Raw genomic sequence first — 21,816 nt, forward strand, 5'->3', positions numbered from 1 at the left:
TAAAGGAAATCAACCCTGAGTGCTCATTGGAAGGACAGATGCTGAAGCTGTAATATTTTGGCCACCTAATGCGAAGAGAAAACTCCCTGGAAAAGACCCTGATGCTGGGAAAGACTGAAGGCAAAAGGAGAAAGGGACGACAGAGGATGAGATGGCTAGATAGCATCACCGATACAATGAATATGAACTTGAGCACACTCCGGGAGAGAGCGCAGGACAGGAACGCCTGGCGTGCTATGGTCCATGGGGTCACGAAGAGTCGGACACGACTGAACAACAATGTTTCTTCCAGTTATTTTAACTCCAGCCTTGGCTTCATCAAGCCCAGCACATCGCATGATGTGTTCTGCATGCAGGTTGAATAGGTTTGTTTTTGATCATACCCATTTTTGCCTGGAATTTACCTCCGATGTTTCTAATTTTCTGGAAGAGGTCTCTTGCCCTTCCTATTCTATTATCTTCTTCCACTTCCGCGCATTGCTTGTTTAAAAATAATTCCTTATCTCTTCTGGCTAACCTCTGGAATTTTGCATTTAATTGTGTATATCTCCCCCTATCACTGTTGCCTTTTGCTTTCCTTCTTTCTTGGGCTACTTCCAGTGTCTCAGCAGACAACCATCTTGCCTTCTTGGTTTTCTTTTTCTTTGGGACGTTTTTGTTGCCACCTCCTGAACAATGTTGCGAACTTCTGTCCATAGTTCTTCCGAGACCCTATCTACTAAATCTAGTCTCTTAAATCTATTCTTCACCTCCGCATATTCATTAGGAATATTAGTGAGCTCATATCTAACTGATCTGTGGGTCTTCCCTAGTCTCTTTAGTTTGATTCTAAATTGTGCAATAAGAAGTTCGTGATCTGAACTACAATCAACTCCAGGTCTTGTTTTTACCGACTGCATAGATGTCTGCCACCTTTGGCTACGAAGGATGTAGTCAATCTGATTTCGGTGTCGACCATCTGGTGAAGTCCATGTATAAAGTCGTCTCTTAGGTTGTTGGAAGAGAGTGTTTGTTATGCACAGTGAGTTGTCTTGACAAAATTCTATCAGTCTATGTCCCGCTTCATTTTGTTCTCCCAGTCCATGCTTGCCTGTAATTCCAGGTGTTGTTTGACTACCCACCTTAGCATTCCAGTCTCCTGTAATGAAAATAACATCTCTTTTTGGCGTATTATCCAGTAGGTGCTGCAGATTCTCATAGAACTGATCTACTTCTGCTTCTTCAGCATCTGTGGTTGGGGTGTATATTTGGATCACTGTGATGTTAAATGGCTTACCCTGAATTCGAATTGAGATCATTCTATCATTTTGTGGATTGTATCCAAGCACTGCTTTAGCCACTTTATTATGAATTATGAAGGCTACTCCATTTCTTCTGTGGTCCTCTTGTCCACAGTAGTAGATCTGGTGGTCATCTGATGTGAAATGGCCCATTCCAGTCCATTTCAGTTCACTGACACCCAAAATGTCTATATTTAATCTTGTAAAAGGTAAAGGTGTCCCCAACCAGTTGTGCCCGACTCTGGGGTGTGGTGCTCATCTCCATTTCTAAGCTGAAGAGCCAGCGCTGTCCGAAAATGCTTCCGTGGTCATGTGGCCAGCATGACTGAACACCGAGGTGCATGGAACACTGTTACCTTTCCCACCAAAGCGGTACCTATTTATGTACTTGCAATTTCTTGCTTTCGAACTGCTAGGTTGGCAGGAGCTGGGACTGAAGACAGGAGCTCACTCCGTCACGCGGCACTCGGGTCTCGAACTGCTGTCCTGCTGACCTTCCGGTCTGCAGTTCAGTGTCTTAACCACTAAGCCACCGCGGCCCTCTGTCATCTCATAATGACATAATCTTGACATCTCCCCAATAACCACATCCAATTTGCCCTGGCTCATAGATCTTACATTCCAGGTTCCTATGGTGTGTTGATCTTTAGAACATCGGATTCGTCGTTCACCACCAGCACCATCGACCACTAGCCGTCCTTTCAGCTTTGAGCTGCTGCATCATCACATCTGGGGCTAGTTGAACTTATCCTCTGTTCCTCCCCAGTAACATTTTGACCATCTTCTGACCTGGGAGTCCCATCTTCCGATGGTATACCGACATATCTCTGGTTGTACTGATCCATTTAGTTTTCATGGCAAGAATACTGGGGTGGGTTGCTGTTTTCTTCCCCAGGGATCGTATTTAGTCTGACCTCTCTGCCATTACCTTCCTGTCTTGTGTATCCCTTCATGGTTTAGCTCATGGCATCACTGAGGTGCTCAAGCTCCAGCACCACGACAAGGTAATGATCTCCTGTGCTGGAGCATCATATGTTAAGAACCCTGAAAAGCCAAATGGAGTAAGAGTGTTTTCACTACCTGCCCTAAACACCAGATTATTTCTGCAAGCTTCTTTTAAAACCTTGTAGAGAACATACGAAGCTGCCTTGGATGGAATCAGATCATTGGCCCATCTAGCCTGGTATTGTCTCCTCTGATTGTCAGTGGATCTCCAAGGTCTTGGTTAGAAATATTTCCCGACCCTGCTGTGTAATGCCGAAATGCTGTGGATTGAACCTGGAATAGTATGCCTGCACAGAATGTGCCATTGACCTATGAACCCCCTGCGGTTAATGTGTGCATCCAATTTTAATCATGAAAAGGGGACATGATAAATAATTGGTTATAATGTTACACTGAAAAACATTAAAAGTAGGACTACAGGTATAATTGCACAGCCTTTGGACATACAATGGTTTACAACAACAAAAATGACATTTATCCTTCCCATCAGGCGTCCATTGGCTTGGCTAACAGGGCAGTCTCATTTTGTGCCTGCCACCATCCTCTTCCCTTCCATGAAGTACTATGGCATGCCTGAGGTTCAGTCTTCCCTCATTTATACTGAGATCTGGAGAAGATCCAAAGATTTATACAGAGATTTGGAGAAGATAAGAAACAGTGAGAGATTCTCTTGCTGTTTCTTACTGTCACTAACAGGATGCCTGTTGCTGGACATCCTTGCCAGAGGTCATGGGGACACTACTTCTGGTGAGTGGATTTGTGGATGAGTTATTGTTCCCAATCATCTGTGCATATCCAGTGTTTCAGAAGTCAGTGAAACTTTTAACTTTATTAGTCCAGATGTCGTTGAACTCCAACTTCCACCAGTCCCAGTCAGCATGGCCAATGGTCAGGAATGCTAGAGCTGTCGTCCAAAACATCAGTAGGACACCAGGTTGGGGAAGGCTGCCTTAGCCTTTCCTTCCTTTGGCTGAATGAAATTTGTCATTTAAAGATTTCCAGATTGCTCTGTCCATTATCTTGACAAGCCATTGATCCAGTGTAGGGTTTTGAGCAAATTTCCAACAATATGCAACCTCAGTTTTTGGTGTAGTCAGCCATGTAGTCACACTTATATGTGTTGAAATCTGACATGACCCTTTAAGTTCTCAAACTAGAAGACTAAAGGGTAACATTATGTATAATCAGCATAGCACCACCATATTTTAAAGAAATTTCATACTTGATTAGTACATGGTGACTGCTATGTAAAATGTCAAGAGGAGAAGCACAACTCCGAACATGCAGGAGACATGTGTCAAAGAGCTGCCTGTATCTTTTAGTACCAATAGTGCTTCAGTGGATTTCAAAGATATGGCTAGGAGGTTCTTAATGAAAACAAGGCCTGTAATATTGTATGTACCATTTTAGATTTTGCTGTAAGCAGACTTGCATGGGTTTCTGTTCTTCAAAGATTGCTGTCATAAATGATTTCTTTTCTTCAATGTGTAGATTATATCCACATGCAGTTAAAGACAACAGGTAACTCTGACTGTACTTTTTCAGATGCAACAATGAAAATGAATGGTATCAGATCCATGAAAACATCATTCGCAAGTCCAGCACCAAATATACAGCACCTAGCTCAAACTATGGTAATATTTAGTTTTACCTCTATTAAAAAGTTACACTTACTTTGTGCCATGAAATTTTTAAAAGATTTGTTGGTAGAGTATATTTGTGAGTAATGATAGATCATCCATGGCCTTCATCACATGTTCTGTATTTGGACTTTTCAAAACATTTCAGGTTAATGGCATATGAATCCTTCTTTGGCTCGCAACAGTTATCCTTTGCTTAATTGGTGAGAGAGCATATTTCTATTCCAAACAATGTCTGTTGAAGCATAAGATCCCTCCAGCATTACCTCCAAATGTAAATGCAAAGCACCTCTGCAAAAGAAAATCCTGCAGTTACTTTGTTAAAATTGTTGTTGTTGTTGTTGTTCAGTCGTTCAGTTGTGTCCAGCTCTTCGTGACCCCATGGACCATAGCACACCAGGCCTTTCTGTCCTGCGCTCTCTCCCGGAGGGTGCTCAAGTCCATATTCATTGCATCAGTGATGCTATCTAGCCATCTCATCCTCTGCCATCCCCTTCTCCTTTTGCCTTCAGTCTTTCCCAGCATCAGAGTCTTTGTTAAAATACTCAGAGTTAATAAGAAGTTGAAGGGATCCTATTGGAATGTTCTCCCTCAAAAACTATGATTGGCCCCTGCTCTCTTGGCCTTTTGAAAGGGTGCAAAGATACATCTTTTCAAATTACTGTTTTAAAACGTGTGGTTTTTTTAATGCCTTAATGTTTTTACTGTTTATAATGTTCTTTTTTTGTTGTTGCAAGGTTTTATTGTTTTAAATTGTACAATTGTTGTACAGCCTCTTTGACATTTTATTATATTAAGCAGTATATAAGTATTACTAATAAATACATAATAAATAAATACGCAGCCTTGATGGTTTTTTAGCAGTGGTATATAAATGTTAATAATAATAAAATAATAACCCTAAAAAAAGTTTAAAAGGTACAAGCCCACAGTGAGGAAGCCCTCCCCACCACCACCAATCACTCTTCCCCCTCCCAACTCCAAATCACCTTCTCCCTTGGGATCTGAGTAGGAGGTCAGAGAAGACAGGAAGGGTTCTAATAAGGTGAAATAGATTTGCAGAGCCACTAGCTGGTCCTCCATTCACATGTTCACCAGATGTTACAAAACCAACACTTTTGCATTGTCAGAGGCTGCTCTTGGCAGATGAATCCTCCTCAGGATACTTCACCTCTAGAGGGGACTGGTTTGGGGATCAATTGGCCAACCCTGAGATGCACTATTTTTAAACATCCCCAGACTAGCTGGCCTCCTACACTTGAGAGGAGAAACAGAAATTCTGTACTCACCTGTGAATTTCTGTTCTCCTTGAGTGATGGAAGCCAGCTAGGTCCACTCTAGTGCTGGGGAAAATTGCCATGGAGTAGATTGTTTTCTCCTCCTAAAGCCCATCTGTTGCTCCTGAAACTGGGATGCCAGCAGAGGAGAGTGACAAAATGCACCTTGGATGAATCTCCAGTCTTCAGATCTGGACATGTCCAGCTTTGGTGGTAGCATCGGTGGAGCTACCACGGGGAGGCCCCTGTCTCCTCCTGAAGATATTTGAATGAGCACCTCTCCCCTATATATGCCTGCCCGAGAACTGAGGAGGGGCCCTCCTCTGTGTCCCACCAGTACGAGACATACACTACGGTGGGATGTGAGAGAGGGCCTTCTCTGCTGTGGCACCCCCATTGTGGAATGTCCTCCCCTTGGAGGCCCGATTGGCATAGACATTGGTTTCGTTTCAGCACCAAGTAAAAACATGGCTTTTTACCAAAGCCTTTGAGGGCTAAATGCGCTTATTTTAATTTATAAATTATTATAAATAAATAAAAATAAACATAAAATCAGTTTCTTTCCCCTTCTGAATATTTACACTGCTCGATAAATGGGTGAGCAGGATGGCTAAAGCCACTGACATGTAAACTATAGTTGCTTGTCTTTAGTGAGTAGGTGTTGTTCAAAACTTTCCTGCAACTATCCTGGGAGTCAGTTTAGCCCTTATTTAGAAGTAAAGGATTTATGGTCATAACATAATTTAAAACAAACAAACAAAACAAACAAATAAAAATATATTATCAAAAGAGCATTTGCCTTTTTTGCAGCCACATCACATTGTTGACTCATCTTCAGCTTGTGATCTACAACAATTCCAAGTTCCTTCTCGCTTGTAGTATTGTTGAGCCAAGCATCCCCCATCTTGTAACTGTGCCTTTGGTTTCTTTATCCTAGGTGCAAAACTGGCATTTATCCCTATTAAATTTCATTCTGTTGTTTTCTGCCCAGCGCTCCAGCCTATCACGATCACTTTGAATGTTGTTTCTGTCTTCCAAGGTATTAGCTATCTTGCCCAATTTTGTGTCAGCTGCAGATCTGATCAGCATTCCCTGCACCTCCTCCTCCAAGTCATTAATAAAAATGTTGAAGAGCACTGGGCCCAGGACTGAGCCCTGCAACACCCTGCTCATTATCTCTCCCCAGTTTGAGAAGATCCCATTAATAAGCACTCTTTGAGTTCGATTCTGTAGCCAACTGTGGATCCACCTGATCGTTGTTTCATCTAGCCCACTTTGAGCTAGTTTGCTCATCAGGATAACATGAGGCACTTTGTCGAAAGCTTTGCTGAAGTCGACATATATTATATCCACAGCATTCCCACAGTCCACAAGGAAGGCTACCCTATCAAAAAATGAGATCAGAACTGGTGGGAAGTTCAGGATAGATAAAAGGAAGTACTTCTTCACACAGCGCATAGTTAAACTATGGAATTCACAACCACAGGAAGTAGGGATGGCCACCAGCTTGGATGGCTTTAAAAGGAGGTTAGACAAATTTCTGGACAAAAGGGCTATCGATGGCTACTAGTCTTGATGGCTATGTGCTACCTCCAGTACCAGAGGCAGTGATCCTATGTACACCAGTTGCTGGGGAACATGGGTGGGAGGGTGCTGTTACGCTCATGCCCTGCTTGTGGGTTCCCGGTCAACAGCTGGTTGGTCACTGTGTGAACAGAATGCTGGACTAGATGGACCCTTGGTCTGATCCAGAATGGCTCTTCTTACGTTCTTATGATTAGTCTGGCAGGATTTGTTCTTGACAAATCCATGTTGGCTTCGAGTTATCATTGCATTGTTTTCAAGGTGCTTACATTCAGAGCGCTTTATAATCTGCTCCAGAATTTTCCCAGGGATTGATGTCAGACTGACTGGTCTGTAGTTCCCAGGTTTCTTCTTTTTACCCTTTTTGAAGATAGGGACAACATTAGCCCTCCACCAGTGTTCTGGCACTTCACCCGTCCTCCATGATTTCTCAAAGATAATAGACAATGGTTCTGAGAGCTCTTCTGCCAGTTCCTTTATTATTCTAGGGTGCAGTTCATCTGGCCCTGGAGATGGGTCCAGATAGAGAGCCCCTAGGATTGCATCTAATCTTTAAGATAGTGTTTTCATGAAGTTTATATATAAGAAATGATAGGCAGCGATCGACCATGGAGGCCTGAAGTTTTGCCCAGAGTCTGTTTCTGGAAACAGAGTCAAAAGTGCAGAGATATGTATTTTTAACATATAGCGCAACTCCACTTCCCTTTCTGTTCCTCCTGTTCTTTCTGAACAAGTTATATCCTTCAATTGCAGTATTCCAGTCATGGGAGTCATCCCACCAAGTTTCAGTTACACCTATCAAGTCATAATTGACTCCGTGGTCCCAGAATCCAAATCTCTTATGTCAGCACCACCTTCATAGCCAGTCATTCACCCAGAGTATTTTTCTTTCCCTTTCTATCCCTCTTCTACTGGAAGGATGGATGAGAAAACTCACCCACTTTTCATGATCTTGTGCTCACCCTCACAGGCACATGTCCCTTCGTACGCTGTTTAGAAAGTGTCTGTTGTAGAGGCAAGTTACTGCTGAGTGACGGACATTCTCTCTGCCTTTTGTGTCTTGGAGAAGCCCACGTTGTTGAAGCTTGTCCTCGTTGCCAAGCCGTTTCAACACAGGCAAGACAAAATTGCTCAGACCGGCTGAAAGCCACACAGTGAGAATGAGCTTTGGAAGCAATGGAGGAACCAAAGGGCATGGCAGAGAAGCCAACCTCCCCACCAGGAGATTTGCTTGCCACGCAGGAGCCTGATTCAGTGTCGGGGACGCTTCCCCTCAATGTTGTACTCTCGGAATACACAAGATCCTTCTATCCTGGGCCAGTCTTTGACATTTATACTGGCTAAGAAACTAATCAAGAAGGCTAAAGCTTCTAAACAGGTGAGTCTTTTTTCTTCAGAACCTAAAACGAAGATAAAGATTTCTAAAATGCCGGATGACTTTACTCATGATCAAGCTCTTCCTTCGGCTCCTACTGCTCTCCTTGATCCTGCCCTGGCATCTCGGGATCAACAGCAACCTCCTGTACTGGCTGCATATCCCAGCACTTCAACTCGGGATTGAGCGTGTTTTCCACTTCCAACCGCTCTCCCCAATTCGCCTCTAGCATCTCAGATGAACAGCAAGCTCTAGTACTGGCCACTGCTCCTCCAACGTGGTCTCCTGTACCAACAGCTGTACCTCCCATTCCACCAATGCTATTCTCACCGATTTGTATGTCAAGTCCTGTTCCTTTGATGGATCCCATTCCGATCACATCAACATCAGAGGGTGAGATCCGGGATCCATCCCCTATAAATCCACCCACTTTGCCACCTTGTTCTCTCCACAAGGGTATGAAACATTCTGAGATCAACATCTTGGATCCCCAGATTACTCGGTTGCTTCCTTTAACAGAGGTCATCCCCCTAGTTTTACAAGTGAAGCTGTGATCGAGATAGGTCCAGATCACCATTCTATGACTGGGACAGGTGTTCAGCTTGGGATATCCAATAAAGGAGACCTCATGACTGGGTTCAAGACTGTGATGACCCTTACAGTCCCTGCTACTCTCCTCACCATTGTGATGCTCCTTACTGGGAAGTGAGTCAGTACCATCGACTCCCATCGGCTACGATATCAAGATCACCAGCTCAGGAAGACATTTTTCATGCACCCTCTCAGAGCGCACTGCCTGCTTCACAGCAGCAGCAAGCAAATCACTAGCAGCCATCTCGTTTTCTGAACAACTGCCAGCCACACTACAGCCACTACCACAAATCATCACTGGTGACATTTTGTCACTTCTTCGCAAGGAAGGCAATAAACAAGCTCCACTTCAGGCTCCACCGAGAGAATCCCCACTCTCCAATATGGAAAGCTATTAGTCTGACACCACATCTCAGTTGTCCTGCCCTTTGTCCATTTCTTTGCCTGATGCTGTTATTGGGTCTAATGATGCTATTATGCTGTCAGAGGACCTTGGACAATTTTCTAATCAGGGTTTGAGAATGGCACAGCCCCTGGGCTTGGAAACCCAGCAAGTGACCTCCACAGTGCAGGAGCCATTTTTCGACACATTGAATGCAGAACTATCCCAGCCTGTGACCGTACCACTCCTTCCAACATTGGAAAAGACTATTAAACTATCTCTCCACTATGCCACAAATGTCAAAGCATTTGGAAGGAAAGTATTGGGTCCAGGAAGCTAATGCTGAATACCTGTTTAAACACCCTGCTCCAAATTCAGTGGTTGTTGAGGCAACGTAAGGAGAGTCATGGAGGGCACATTCTTCTCCAACTGATAAGGAAGGCATACATCTTGATCTACTTGAGAGGAGATTATATTCTTCTGCAGCAATGGGCCTAAAGATTTCAAATTATCAGGCAGCTGCGTTGGAGGTACCAGCTGCTTCTGTGGGACAAGGTTAGCTGCTTCTTTGAGCATCTTCTGGATGACAAGAAGGAACTGAGGTGCATCTTTCAATCCAAAGCAATGAAGCTATTGAGACAACAAATAAACACATCTCACCATCAAGTCAATTGCAACTGAAAAGTCCTCAGTGGTTCCATTGCCCTGTATCACACCTGGTTGAGGCTGGCTGGCCTTCCCCAGTAAAGCAGAGCCCACATCGAAGATCTGCCCTTCAATGGTCAGCGCCTGTTTAATACAAAGACTGATGCCACATTAGACAGTACAGAAGGCCTGCACCATGGCACGTTGCATGGAGTTCATGTTCCAGCAGCCACCCCAACAGCGACGCCAGTTCCAAGGCGTTTCTGCCAGATACCAGCCCCAACAACCGACTTCATCACAGCAGAAGTGTTCTGAACCAATGGCATCAGGAAAGTCTTTCTTGACTTCCAAGTTTCATAGTTACTGCCACAAAACTGGCAACAGAAATAAGCAGCACCTTTGAGTCAAATCCGTTTCTTCTTTTTCCCTCTGCTTACCTTCCCATCTTAGGAACTCTCCTGTCTTCTTATCATCTGGCATAGCGCAACATCACATTGGACTCCTGGGTTCTTCCCATCATATGGAGAATCTACAGGATTGAGTTTGATGCCCTCCCTCTGTTCGGTACTGTGAAAGTCTTGGCGCCATCACCTGTTCTCCATCAAGAGGTCAACACACTTCTCAGGAAGGGAGCCATTATGCCTGTTCTACCCTTCAGCACTGCACCAAAAGTATTCTCCAAGTGCATGGCGGTCGTCTGGTCCCATCCTCATATGCAAGGTGTCAAGGTGTACCCATACATGGATAATTAGCTGTTGGTGGCATTGGCACAGTCTTCTTTGGTTGATAGAGGTGACCTACAATCTAATTCAGAGTCTGGGACTATGCCTCAATCTCGAAAAATCTCACCTGCAGCCTACACAAGTTCTGCAGTTCACTGAGGTGCTACTAGTCTCTTGCTCAGGCAGGGCATTCCTCCTTCAGGACCGAATAGAGGTGTTGATGTTGCTGGTGGCAGAGCTAAACTCTCGCAACTCCATCTCAGCACTCAAAGACCAATGTTTATTAGGCCTTATGGCTGTAACAATATCTGTGGTCTGCTATGCTCAGTTGAATATGAGGCCTCTGCAGAACTGGCTCATATGCAACTTTGATACCGAGCTGGATGCCCATCAATTGGACCAAGTTGCGGTTTCTACAGGATGTCAAGGATTCCTTACAATGGTGGACGGTACCAGCCAACCTATCGGAGGACATGCCCTTCCTTCAACCCTCACCATCCTGACTAGTAACTATAGATGCATTGCTCTTGGGATGGGGAGCTCATTGCTTGGGCCTCACAATCCATGGACAATGGTCAGCCATGGAGGCAAATCAACACCTTCTAGAGCTCAGCACAGTGAAAAAGGCCCTTCAGGCATTCAAGCTGGACTTAGTGGGCAGATTGCTCCTGGTCACCTCGGACAATATGATGGTTGTGGTGTACCAAAGAAGGGGGTACAAGATCACTCCCACTCCTTGCTCTAACGCTAGAGATCTTTCAGTGGTGTTCACCTCATCTGATTGGACTGTTTGCAGTTCATGTTCCTGGCATTGACAATGTTCTGGTAGACCAGCTCAGCCATACCAGGCTTACCTCCCACGAGTGGGAGTTGGACAGATCAGTCTTCAGGACTCTGTTGCAGAGCTGGGGTATGCCACATGTGGACCTATTCGCCACTCAGGACAATGCTGTTTGCCAGAATTTCTGCAGCTGAGCAGGTTGAGGTGTAGATTCATGTGGAGACGCTTTCGTTCTCAAATGGGACAGGAATGTTGTTCTACATTCTGAACTGGTCCCAGCACCGATACAGAAAATCCTTGATGCCTCTTAAGCCCCCTACACAGCATTCGTATATGAGGAAATGGACTGCTTTTTCTGTCTTTGCTTGTGCTCAAGGTTTCCACCCGCTCCAGTGCTTCTTGCACCAAAAACTGCACCACCACCACAAAATCAGTAGATTGCCACTTTGGCATTTACCTGTCATGTCTGTGGATCTTAGGTTGCATCTTATTCAGCAAAAACATTTGTGTCTATTTAATAAGGGATTGTCTCTTTAATAAGGGATTGTCTAATTCAACTAATTGCTGGCAGTGCTATATGGCTAATACTGCTTTTAAACATATGTTTTGGCAATATCCAGTAGTTGCTTCTTTTTATTACATAAGGTTATTACATAAATAAATTTTGTACTGGAACAGTTTTTAATATTCTCTGATGTACATGCTCTTTTAAATTATTTACCTGCTTCATGGAAATTAACAAATGGTCAGTGTAAATGGATTCTTCGTGCCCTTTTGACAGCTAAAAGACTATTATTACTACATTGGAAGGATAAACACTCACCTCCTATAATGCAGTGGATTGAGGACCTTACAACACTTCCAATATTTTAACAGGTGGCATATAGATGCCACCTTCAAATAGATACTTATTTGGATATTTGATCTGCTTTTATTGAAGTATCTGTATAATTTGCTAGAAGTTGAATGCATTTCATACAAATCCATGTATGTATATTAAAAACTTTGGCTATGGGGCAGTATAGAAATGTAAATAACAACAACAACGCAATAAATAAGTTAAAATATGGGGGTATCCATGGAAATCATTTTCATGAATTTTTTTCTGTTCTCCCTACAGCGAGAAACTATAGTTTGAATTATTGGCTGGATTTGAAATTTGTGGGTGATGTTTACTAGAACAATTAAGAATTTTATTTTGGATAGAAATTATTTGCATGCTTGTGCAATGGCTGGGATCCAAAGAGGTCTTGTGCCAGCAGAAAGGCACATTCGCCTATTTAAGGCAGCCTCCAAGAATTCTGGCAATTCCACCATCCCACTGCAGCCCGCTGCATCTCACCTCATGCTGTTCCAGAGGGCCACCTGACCTTCAGGAGCAGATTTGCGAGGGCACAGGAGGCTACAGTGAGGAGGAAGAGCCAGGAAAGCCCCATCACATGCATGGAGCTCCACTTGTGCTTCTCTGGAGCCAACCTTTGTGTGTGTTCTCTGGACTACATTTTTTTACAGTTTAATTATATCTTCTCATTGGGCTTTGTCTAGATCGTTGACCACTAAGAGTGATGGATATGGCACTATGTTTTGGTCTCGTACAACCCTTCTCCCCAAGTCAAAATGTATAGTACCCAAGGCCGGCCAAGTTATTTTGACAACTGATAAAGAAAATCCCACAAGCACCTCTTCCTGGGAATAAAAATACAATAATAATACATTAAATAACTTTCAGTTTGCTTTCTTTTCATGATTCAGAAAATAATCTGCTTCGGGGCTGCCTCATTGTACCTGAAAGTAGGGCCAGCCCTGGGCCTTGCTAGATGGATAAATAATTATTATTTAAATTTTAATAAATAATTTAAAAGAGCGTGTACATCAGTGAATATTAAAGTCTGTTCCAGTACAAAATGTATCTGTGTAATAACCTCCCCCATAGTGAACATTGCCAAAACGTATGTTTAAAAGAAGCATTAGTTTTATAGTACCGCCGGCAATTAGCTGAATTAGACAATCCCTTATTAAAGAGATGTTGCAGTGTCCAATAGACACAAAGCAAATGTTTTTGCTGAATAAGACACAGCCTAACGTCCACCGATGTGACAGGTAAATGCCAAAGTGGCGATCCACTGATTAGGCATTTTGTGATGGTGCCTACAACAGTTTCTCAAATTCCCAAATGTGCCACGGACCCCTGGTGTAAAGCATTATATACATTGATAGCCTCATTATTGGATGCTCAGGTGTTGGCTGTGACCAGGAATGCTTTTTGTTCAGCTTCAGCTGATCTGCCGGTTGTGTCTGTTCCTGGTACATTCAGACCTGCCGGTAGTCTTCCTTGCATTAGTTGCATCTCAATTGGACTACTGCAATGCACTCTATGTGGAGTTGTTCCTGAAAACCACTCAGAAACTTTAACTACTGCAAAGTGCTGCTCCTAGAATTTTGACTGGAGCAAAGTGCTGGAATGATGTGGCCCCTTTATTGTATCAGCTACGCTGGCTGCCAGTTCATTTCCAAGTGCAATTAACAGTGTTGATGATCACCTTTAAAGCCTAAATGGCTTGGGACCTGGCTACTTGGACCTGCCCTGCTTTTAAGTTCAGGTGCTGCACCCTCTTGCGTGTGCCCATTGCCTTCAGAGGCATGGTTGGTGGCAGTGCATGAGAGGGGTACATTCTTTATATGTAGAACTCCCTTATTCAACAGATTACGTCATCTTCCTCTATTTGTGTTCTGCCAGCAAATTAAGATGTTCCTTTATAAATAAACATTGGATTCTGCTGTTGCTGCTTCTTATTATCATCATCATTAGATTTGTGGTTTTTTGCTCCTGCTTTTAGTTTGTTGATAATGCTTTTAATTATTATTGTTTTGAAATTTTTAATATTCTATAAACCACTCTGACCCCTTTTGGGGAGGGGAAAGTGGGGCAAAAATTACTTAACTAAATAAAATAAATATTTGATATATTTTTATAAGGAGAAAAACATGTTTCTAAGTAGGTTCTTCCAGTTTTATCAGTATTCAGATTAAGCATTTAGCAACTAGTGAGAATCTGAAGGGGGTAACTGACATCCTTTATTTATATTTGCACAAGCAACGTGGTATCCATATGAACTCAGCTAAAGGATGAACTGAAATGAACAATGCAGCACCAGTAGCTGTGAAAAATGCTTCTGATACCTTAAGCAGCAGTAGTGAGCTACAGAAGTTGAACTGGTGTAAAAATATTTCAAATTCTAATAGGCAGAATATATTATTTTGATTACCTTGGGTCATAAAACCACCGTTCTACACCTGTAGGAACATGGTGATTCTTAGATGCCATAAACTTCATTTTGTTCATGGAGAGATAATTTAGTATACAAGCTTAGATTATAAAATCTACCTGGCAGTTGCAGAGGAGACCACTAGATTCTGGACTGTTAATTAATGCAGTGAAACCTAGTTTAGTGCACAAATAGTCAATAATAACCAAAAAAAAATCAGTCCATTATAAGATATATGGTCCCACTGGGCCCATAAAACAGTAAAGGCTTTTTGGAGGGCTGAATACCTCTTTCTTCAATTTATTTTAATATCCAATTAGAGATGCATTTGATGATGAAATTAAATTTGTACTATCTCTGAAACCCCAATAAACATGTACGAGGTGTATCTATTTCATGCTCACCATTGCTGTTCCTTTTCAAATATTGCAAGCACTTATTCTTACAAGAATTAAATCTTCAGAAGGAAGTTTGGAAGAAAATGAACAGTGTAAGATTTAAAATAACATTCTGAATTGCAATTGCTCATATCATTTTGTTGTTCAGTTGTTCAGTCGTGTCCGACTCTTCATGACCCCATGGACCATAGCACGCCAGGCCTTCCTGTCCTGCGCTCTCTCCCGGAGCGTGCTCAAGTTCATATTCATTGCATTGGTGATGCTATCTAGCCATCTCATCCTCTGCCGTCCCCTTCTCCTTTTGCCTTCAGTCTTTCCCAGCATCAGGGTCTTTTCCATAGAGTTTTCTCTTCGCATTAGGTGGTCAAAATATTTGAGCTTCAGCTTCAGTATCTGTCCTTCCAATGAGCACTCAGGGTTGATTTCCTTTAGGATGGACTGATTTGACCTCCTTGCAGTCCAGGGGACTCGTAAGAGTCTTCTCCAGCACCACAGTTCAAAAGCATCAGTTCTTCGGCACTCAGCCTTCCTTATAGTCCAGCTCTCACAGCCATACATTACTACTGGGAAAACCATAGCTTTGATTAGACGGACCTTTGTCGGCAAGGTGATGTCTCTGCTTCTTACTATGCTGTCTAGGTTTGCCATAGCTTTCCTCCCAAGGAGCAAGCGTCTTTTAATTTCATGGCTACAGTCACCGTCTGCGGTGATCTTGAAGCCCAAGAAAGTAAAATCTGTCGCTGCTTCCATTTCTTCCCCTTCTATATGCCAGGAAGTGATAGGGCCAGATGCCATGATCTTAGTTTTTTTAATGTTGAGTTTCAAACCAGCTTTTGCACTCTCCACTTTCACCCTCAACAAGAGGCTCTTGAGATCCTCTTCGCTTTCTGCCATTAGGGTGGTATCGTCTGCATATCGGAGGTTGTTGATAATTTTCCCGGCAATCTTAATTCCAACCTCTGATTCATCCAACCCGGCGTTTCTCATGATGTACTCTGCATATAAGTTAAATAAGCAGGGTGACAATATGCAGCCTTGTCGTACTCCTTTCCCAATTTTGAACCACTCGGTTGTTCCATGTCTGGTTCTTACTGTTGCTTCTTGACCCTCGTACAGGTTTCTCAGGAGACAGGTAAGGTGGTCTGGTACTCCCATCACTTTAAGAATTTGCCACAGTTTGTTGTGATCCACACAATCAAAGGCTTTAGCGTAGTCAATGAAGCAGAAATAGACATTTTTCTGGAATTCTCTTGCTTTCTCCATGATCCAGCGAACGTTGGCGATTTGATCTCTAGTTCCTCTGCCTCTTCGAAACCCAGCTTGTACTTCCGGTAGTTCTCGGATCACATACTGCTGAAGCCTAGCTTGTAGGATTTTGAGCATCACCTTGCTGGCATGTGAAATGAGCGCAATGGTGCGGTAGTTTGAACACTCTTTGGCGTTGCCCTTCTTTGGAACTGGAATTTAAACTGACCTTTTCCAGTCTTGCGGCCATTGTTGAGTGTTCCAAATTTGCTGGCATATTGAATGCAGCACTTTCACAGCATCATCTTTTAGGATTTTAAATAGCTCAGCTGGAATACTGTCATCTCCGCTAGCTGTGTTGTTAGTAATGCTTCCTAAGGCCCATGTGACTTCACTCTCGAGGATGTCCAGCTCAAGTTCAGTGACCGCACTATCATGGCTATCAGGGACATTCAGATCTTTCCTGTATAGTTCTTCTGTGTATTCTTGCCACCTCTTCTTAATCTCATCTGCTTAGATGTTAGGTCCCTGCCTTCTTTGTCCTTTATCATGCCCGTCTTTGCACAAAACGTTCCCTTGAGATCTCCAATTTTCTTGAAGAGATCTCTAGTCTTTCCCATTCTGTTGTTTTCCTCGATTTCTTTGCATTGTTCATTTAAGAAGGCCTTCTTGTCTCTCCTTGCTATTCTCTGGAACTCTGCATTCAGTTGGATATATCTTCCCCTTTCTTCCTTGCTTTTCGCTTCCCTTCTTTCCTCAGCTACTTGTAAAGCCTCATCAGACAGCCACTTGGCTTTCTTGCATTTCTTTTTCTTTGGGATGGATTGAGTTGCTGCCTCCTGAACAATGTTACGGACCTCCGTCCATAGTTCCTCAGGCACTCTGTCTATCAGGTCTAATCCCTGAAATCTATTCCTCACCTCCACTGTATATTCATAAGGGATATGATTTAGGTCATACCTGAATGGTTTAGTGGTTTTCCCTACTTTCTTCAATTTAAGCCGAAATTTTGCAAGAAGCAGCTCATGATCTGAGCCACAGTCAGCTCCAGGTCTTGTTTTGACTGACTGTATGGAGCTTCTCCATCTTTGGCTGCAAAGGACATCATCAATCTGATTTCGATATTGACCATCTGGTGATGTCCATGTGTAGAGTTGCCTCTTGTGCTGTTGGAAAAGAGTGTTTGCTATGATCAGCGTGTTCTCTTGGCAAAACTCTATTAGCTTTTGTCCTGCTTCATTTTGTACACCAAGGCCATGCCTGCCTGTTATCCCAGTGATTTCTTGACTTCCTACTTTAGCATTCCAATCCCCTATGATGAAGAGGACATCTTTTTTTGGTGTTAGTTCTAGAAGGTGTTGTAGGTCTTCATAGAACCGATCAACCTCAGCTTCTTCGGCATCAGTGGTTGGGGTATAGACTTGAATTACTGTGATGTTGAATGGTTTGCCTTGGATTCGTACTGAGATCATTCTATCATTTTTAAGATTGTACCCCAGTACTGCTTTTCCCACCCTTTTGTTGACTATGAGTGCTACTCCATTTCTTCGAAGGGATTCTTGCCCACAATAGTAGATATGATGGTCACCTGAATTAAATTCGCCCATGCCTGTCCATTTTAGTTCACTGATTCCCAAGATGTCGATGTTCAATCTTGCCATCTCATGTTTGACCACCTCCAGCTTACCTTGATTCATTGATCTGACATTCCAGGTTCCTAAACAATATTGTTCTTTACAGCATCGGATTTTCTTTTCACCACCAGACACATCCACAGCTGAGTATCCTTTCGGCTTTGGCCCAGCCGCTTCACTCTTTCTGGCGCTACTTGGAAATACCCTCTGCTCTTCCCCAGTAGTATATTGGACACCTTCCGACCTGAGGGGCTCATCTTCCGGCGTCATATCTTTTAGCCTTGTGATACGTTCCATGGGGTTTTCTTGGCAAGAATACTGGAGTAGGTTGCCATTTCCTTCTCCAGGGGACCACATTTTGTCAGAACTCTCTGCCATGACCTGTCCGTCTTGGGTGGCCCTGCATGGCATAGCTTATGGCTTCATTGAGTTACGCAAGCCCCTTTGGCACAACAAGGCAGTGATCCATAAAGGGGATAAAGGGTATTAAGAACAGCTAAATGTAAATTAAGCTGTTAGCAAATTACGACACCAGGCTATAAGACTTAAAGTGCAAGTAAAGGAAAATCTAGTGTTCTGCAGAGACTAAGTAATTCATTGCTTCTTATCTGCTAATGAATACAAGTGATAATATGAGAATCAAACAAATTATTGGTATTCTTTTACCTTGCTGTGTTCTTTTCAGTCATTTTGATGGGGGGGCGGGTAGCTTTGCCCTGACATTTCCTAAATGGTGGTTTCCATGTTGGTTCCTGAAATATTTTTTTTAAAGACAGATACAGTGGTACCTTCTAATGGGAACCATTTCTATTCTCATATGAATGCAAAATTTAGAATTATGAAACATGTAGATGAAACTGGCCTTTAACATGTCAAATCAACCCTAATTGAAATAAAATACATTATGGAGAAAAACACCTTGGCAAACATTTCTTCCAATATGACTACTTACTCTGTATCTTAGTAATGGAATAACACATTTGAAAGTTGTACTCGGCAATTGTTACCTTACTGAATCCTTATGAAGAGTTTTGGGTTGAATAACAATCATGGGTTCCTAGGTGGGTGCTTCTGTGTACTCCTTTCCTTTCCACACAACAAGAAGGGGAAGGAGAAAGAGGTATAGTTGTAAATTCTCTTTTTTTCTCCGCGCTTCTTCCTTTCTCTCCACCAGTGTGTGTGCACACACACACACAGCTCCTTGCTATCCCTAAGGAAGGAGGACCAATAAAGGAAAATGCTGGATTTGGCCAGCATTTACTGCTTTTGCTCAAGTTCCAGAATTACTTTAAGGACATCTCTAATGATTTCTAGTGCAAATTATTCACTTTGTTCTTGTTCTGAAGTTTGGATAGCTTTAGGGTTTTCATTTGGACAGATGCAGGAACAGTTAGATTGTAGTCACAAGCTGCTTGAAAGAAATCCAGTTAAATACAGTTTTATGTTGTTTAACAATAATGTACTGCCTTCAGCATAAACCCATTTCCCCGCAGGAGGTATGTATGTGAGTTTTATACTGAACTGAACTATGAGGCTCTAGGATTTGAGAAATAAGTTGTACTTCTTTTTTGCAGGACTTATAATTTCTCTTCAGCTTCTTCGTGGAGAAATGGAGCAGATTCGAAGGGAGTATCCTATGATCTTTAACAGAGGGGTGGCTGCTACTAGAAAAATAGGCTTCCCAGATGTTATCATGCCTGGTAAGTGGATGCAGTTATTTAACACAGAAATTTATCACTGAAGATAGGACAATAACATATTTTGATAATCTGATAATAGGTTGGAGCAATTTAAATGTGACTTGTGAGAAAGTGCTCATTTTGTTGCTGTAAACAAGTACATGCATAGCAAAGATATTTAAGTTCATAGTAGATTTTGTGCAGGATTAATGATGTTTTCTACTTCATTCCTTCTGTAGTAAAAGGGAAGGTGAGCAGGATAAGGAGGGACAGCATAGTGTGTGAAGCAAAGTGCATAGAGGTGTGGTGAGAGCTCAACAGATGGTCTTAGACTGGGGATAGTCTTATGCCACTCACATAGTCTTCTAATACTGTAGTACTTTTTTCCTCCTTGCTGTTACTTGTAGTTTCCATGCACAAGCACTAGAAACAAGTCTAAAATTAGCAATGATTATATTTCAATTAGTGAAAGGCTCTCCTGGCTGCTGTTACTGGACCACATTTCCTCTGGGCTCAAGCTAAGGTTGGACAATGTTATGAGAAAGCTTATATTAGCAAGGGTTATATTAGTCAAGAAAACAGTTCTGTGAGCCCAAGGGGACTTTAGGCTTGGTTTCTTAAACAGCACCTCCCCGTGCTGCATGGCAAAATGCTTTTGAAATGAAAGGGGTTTCAAAAGCACTTTGAACAACCGACCCTCATGTCACATCAAAGAAAAAGTAAAAAAATTCTACCGAGCAAATACAAGCAGGTTTGTTTGTTAAAACATTTTCACCTCGCCTTTCCTCAGTATTTCAGGGCAGCTTACAAACCGAAATTCAATAAAAAATAGCACAAGTAAAAATTACTACAGCTAAAAAATAAAAATATCAGAATGTATTATTTGATGCAACCAGCTCTTTGTCCCCCTGCCATTGTAGAATTTTTAATACAAGATTTTTTTTCATAAGCAGAACCAAAAGACCTTACTGTTGGTCTAATTGGGGATCTACCCTATTATTTTAATTATATTTTATTTATAACATTTCTATACCACTCAATAGTCAAAGTTCTCTGGGTGGTTCACAAAAATTAAAAGCATAAAATACAACATATAAAATGTTGAAAAGTTTAAAACAGAATAAAACCAGCAGCAGTGAAAGATCTAAAAATACAATAACACACATTTAAAAACAGATCTGAAGAACTAAAAAGGCTGGGATTTGTTTGATGTTTTATTATATTTTGATTATCTTGTTTTTGGAAACTTGGTAACTTGGTAATTTTAAAGTAAAAGACAGTATAAAAATATAACAATACTGGTGGTGCTCCAGTAACTGCTCAGGAAACTGGTGAAATATATGAGATATTGGCAACTGGACGTTAAATCTAAGCAGTCTTATAATTCAATTTTATGCCTGTTTAAACAGAAAAAAGTCCTACAACTCACATCTTACCCTAGCCAGCATGGCTAGCTGGGGAATGCTGGGAGTTGTAAGACTTTTTCCTGTCTTAACATCCATAAGATTGAACCCTGAATTACTTTAAATGCTAAACTGAGGCCTAGACCTATTTATCATCTCTGGAATACATGTTAGATGAAAATGTTAAACTCTGCCGAAATTGATAATCAAACATGTGCTTGAGGCTTTAAACAATTTGCTGCAATGTGTCTTGCACAAATTATTAGTAGCTCTATTACAAAATTGTAAAACTTATTTTCTAACAACCCAATTTTAGTAGAAAGGATTGATACAATAAACTTTTCTGGAAATCATTCCTATTTTTGTGGTATGACAGGTCTAAGGCTGCAGTCCTGCACATAGTTGGGTCATTTAAAGTCAAAGGGCATTAAACTGTGCAGTGAATGACAACTATTTGTTTCATATGCAGAGGGCTGCAGAGAAACCTCTTAGGAAAAACATAGTTGTCATCCTTAAAATCCCCAAGCATTGACTTTTTTTAATTGAGAAAACCAATAATGAGTGTAGTATTCAATTATGTGGGTGGGGTTGGGGAGTTACATATGAAAGTTTTGTTTGTTTTCTTTTTAGATTCCAACAGGATGTCTATTTTAAAAACAAAAAACAAAGCTGCACGGTGCACACAAGGATCCTTTTTGACATTTGTTCCTTGAAAAGCATCACCCCATGTTGCATGGTGAACAAATTTGAAAGTGAGGGGCAATTCAAACACAGTTTCTGATTTGGCATAGGGGTCTGCTGTTCAAAGAAAAAAAGGGGGGAAATCGCACTGGAGCTGCCCAAAGTACCTCTTTGGTTTCTGGTTTGTATCCTATGTACAAGCACGTATTGCTGATCAATCTACTGGGC

The 21,816-nt window shown here is 42.0% G+C and overlaps 1 protein-coding gene across 1 annotated transcript in view; it reads left to right on the forward strand.

Moving 5' to 3' along the window:
- DOCK3 (dedicator of cytokinesis 3) overlaps window positions 1-21,816 on the forward strand; it is a 454,424-nt gene that overhangs the window by 188,543 nt on the left and 244,065 nt on the right. The window contains exons 13-14 of the mRNA XM_084829818.1: window positions 3,831-3,919; window positions 19,400-19,525. Coding sequence (XP_084685944.1) covers window positions 3,831-3,919; window positions 19,400-19,525 — 215 coding nt within the window. The remainder of the gene's footprint in view (window positions 1-3,830; window positions 3,920-19,399; window positions 19,526-21,816) is intronic.

This window comes from Heloderma suspectum, chromosome 2 (assembly GCF_057233095.1).
Source record: "Heloderma suspectum isolate Gila_16-S chromosome 2, 16-S_ref, whole genome shotgun sequence".
In the NCBI taxonomy this organism is placed as follows: Eukaryota; Metazoa; Chordata; class Lepidosauria; order Squamata; family Helodermatidae; genus Heloderma; species Heloderma suspectum.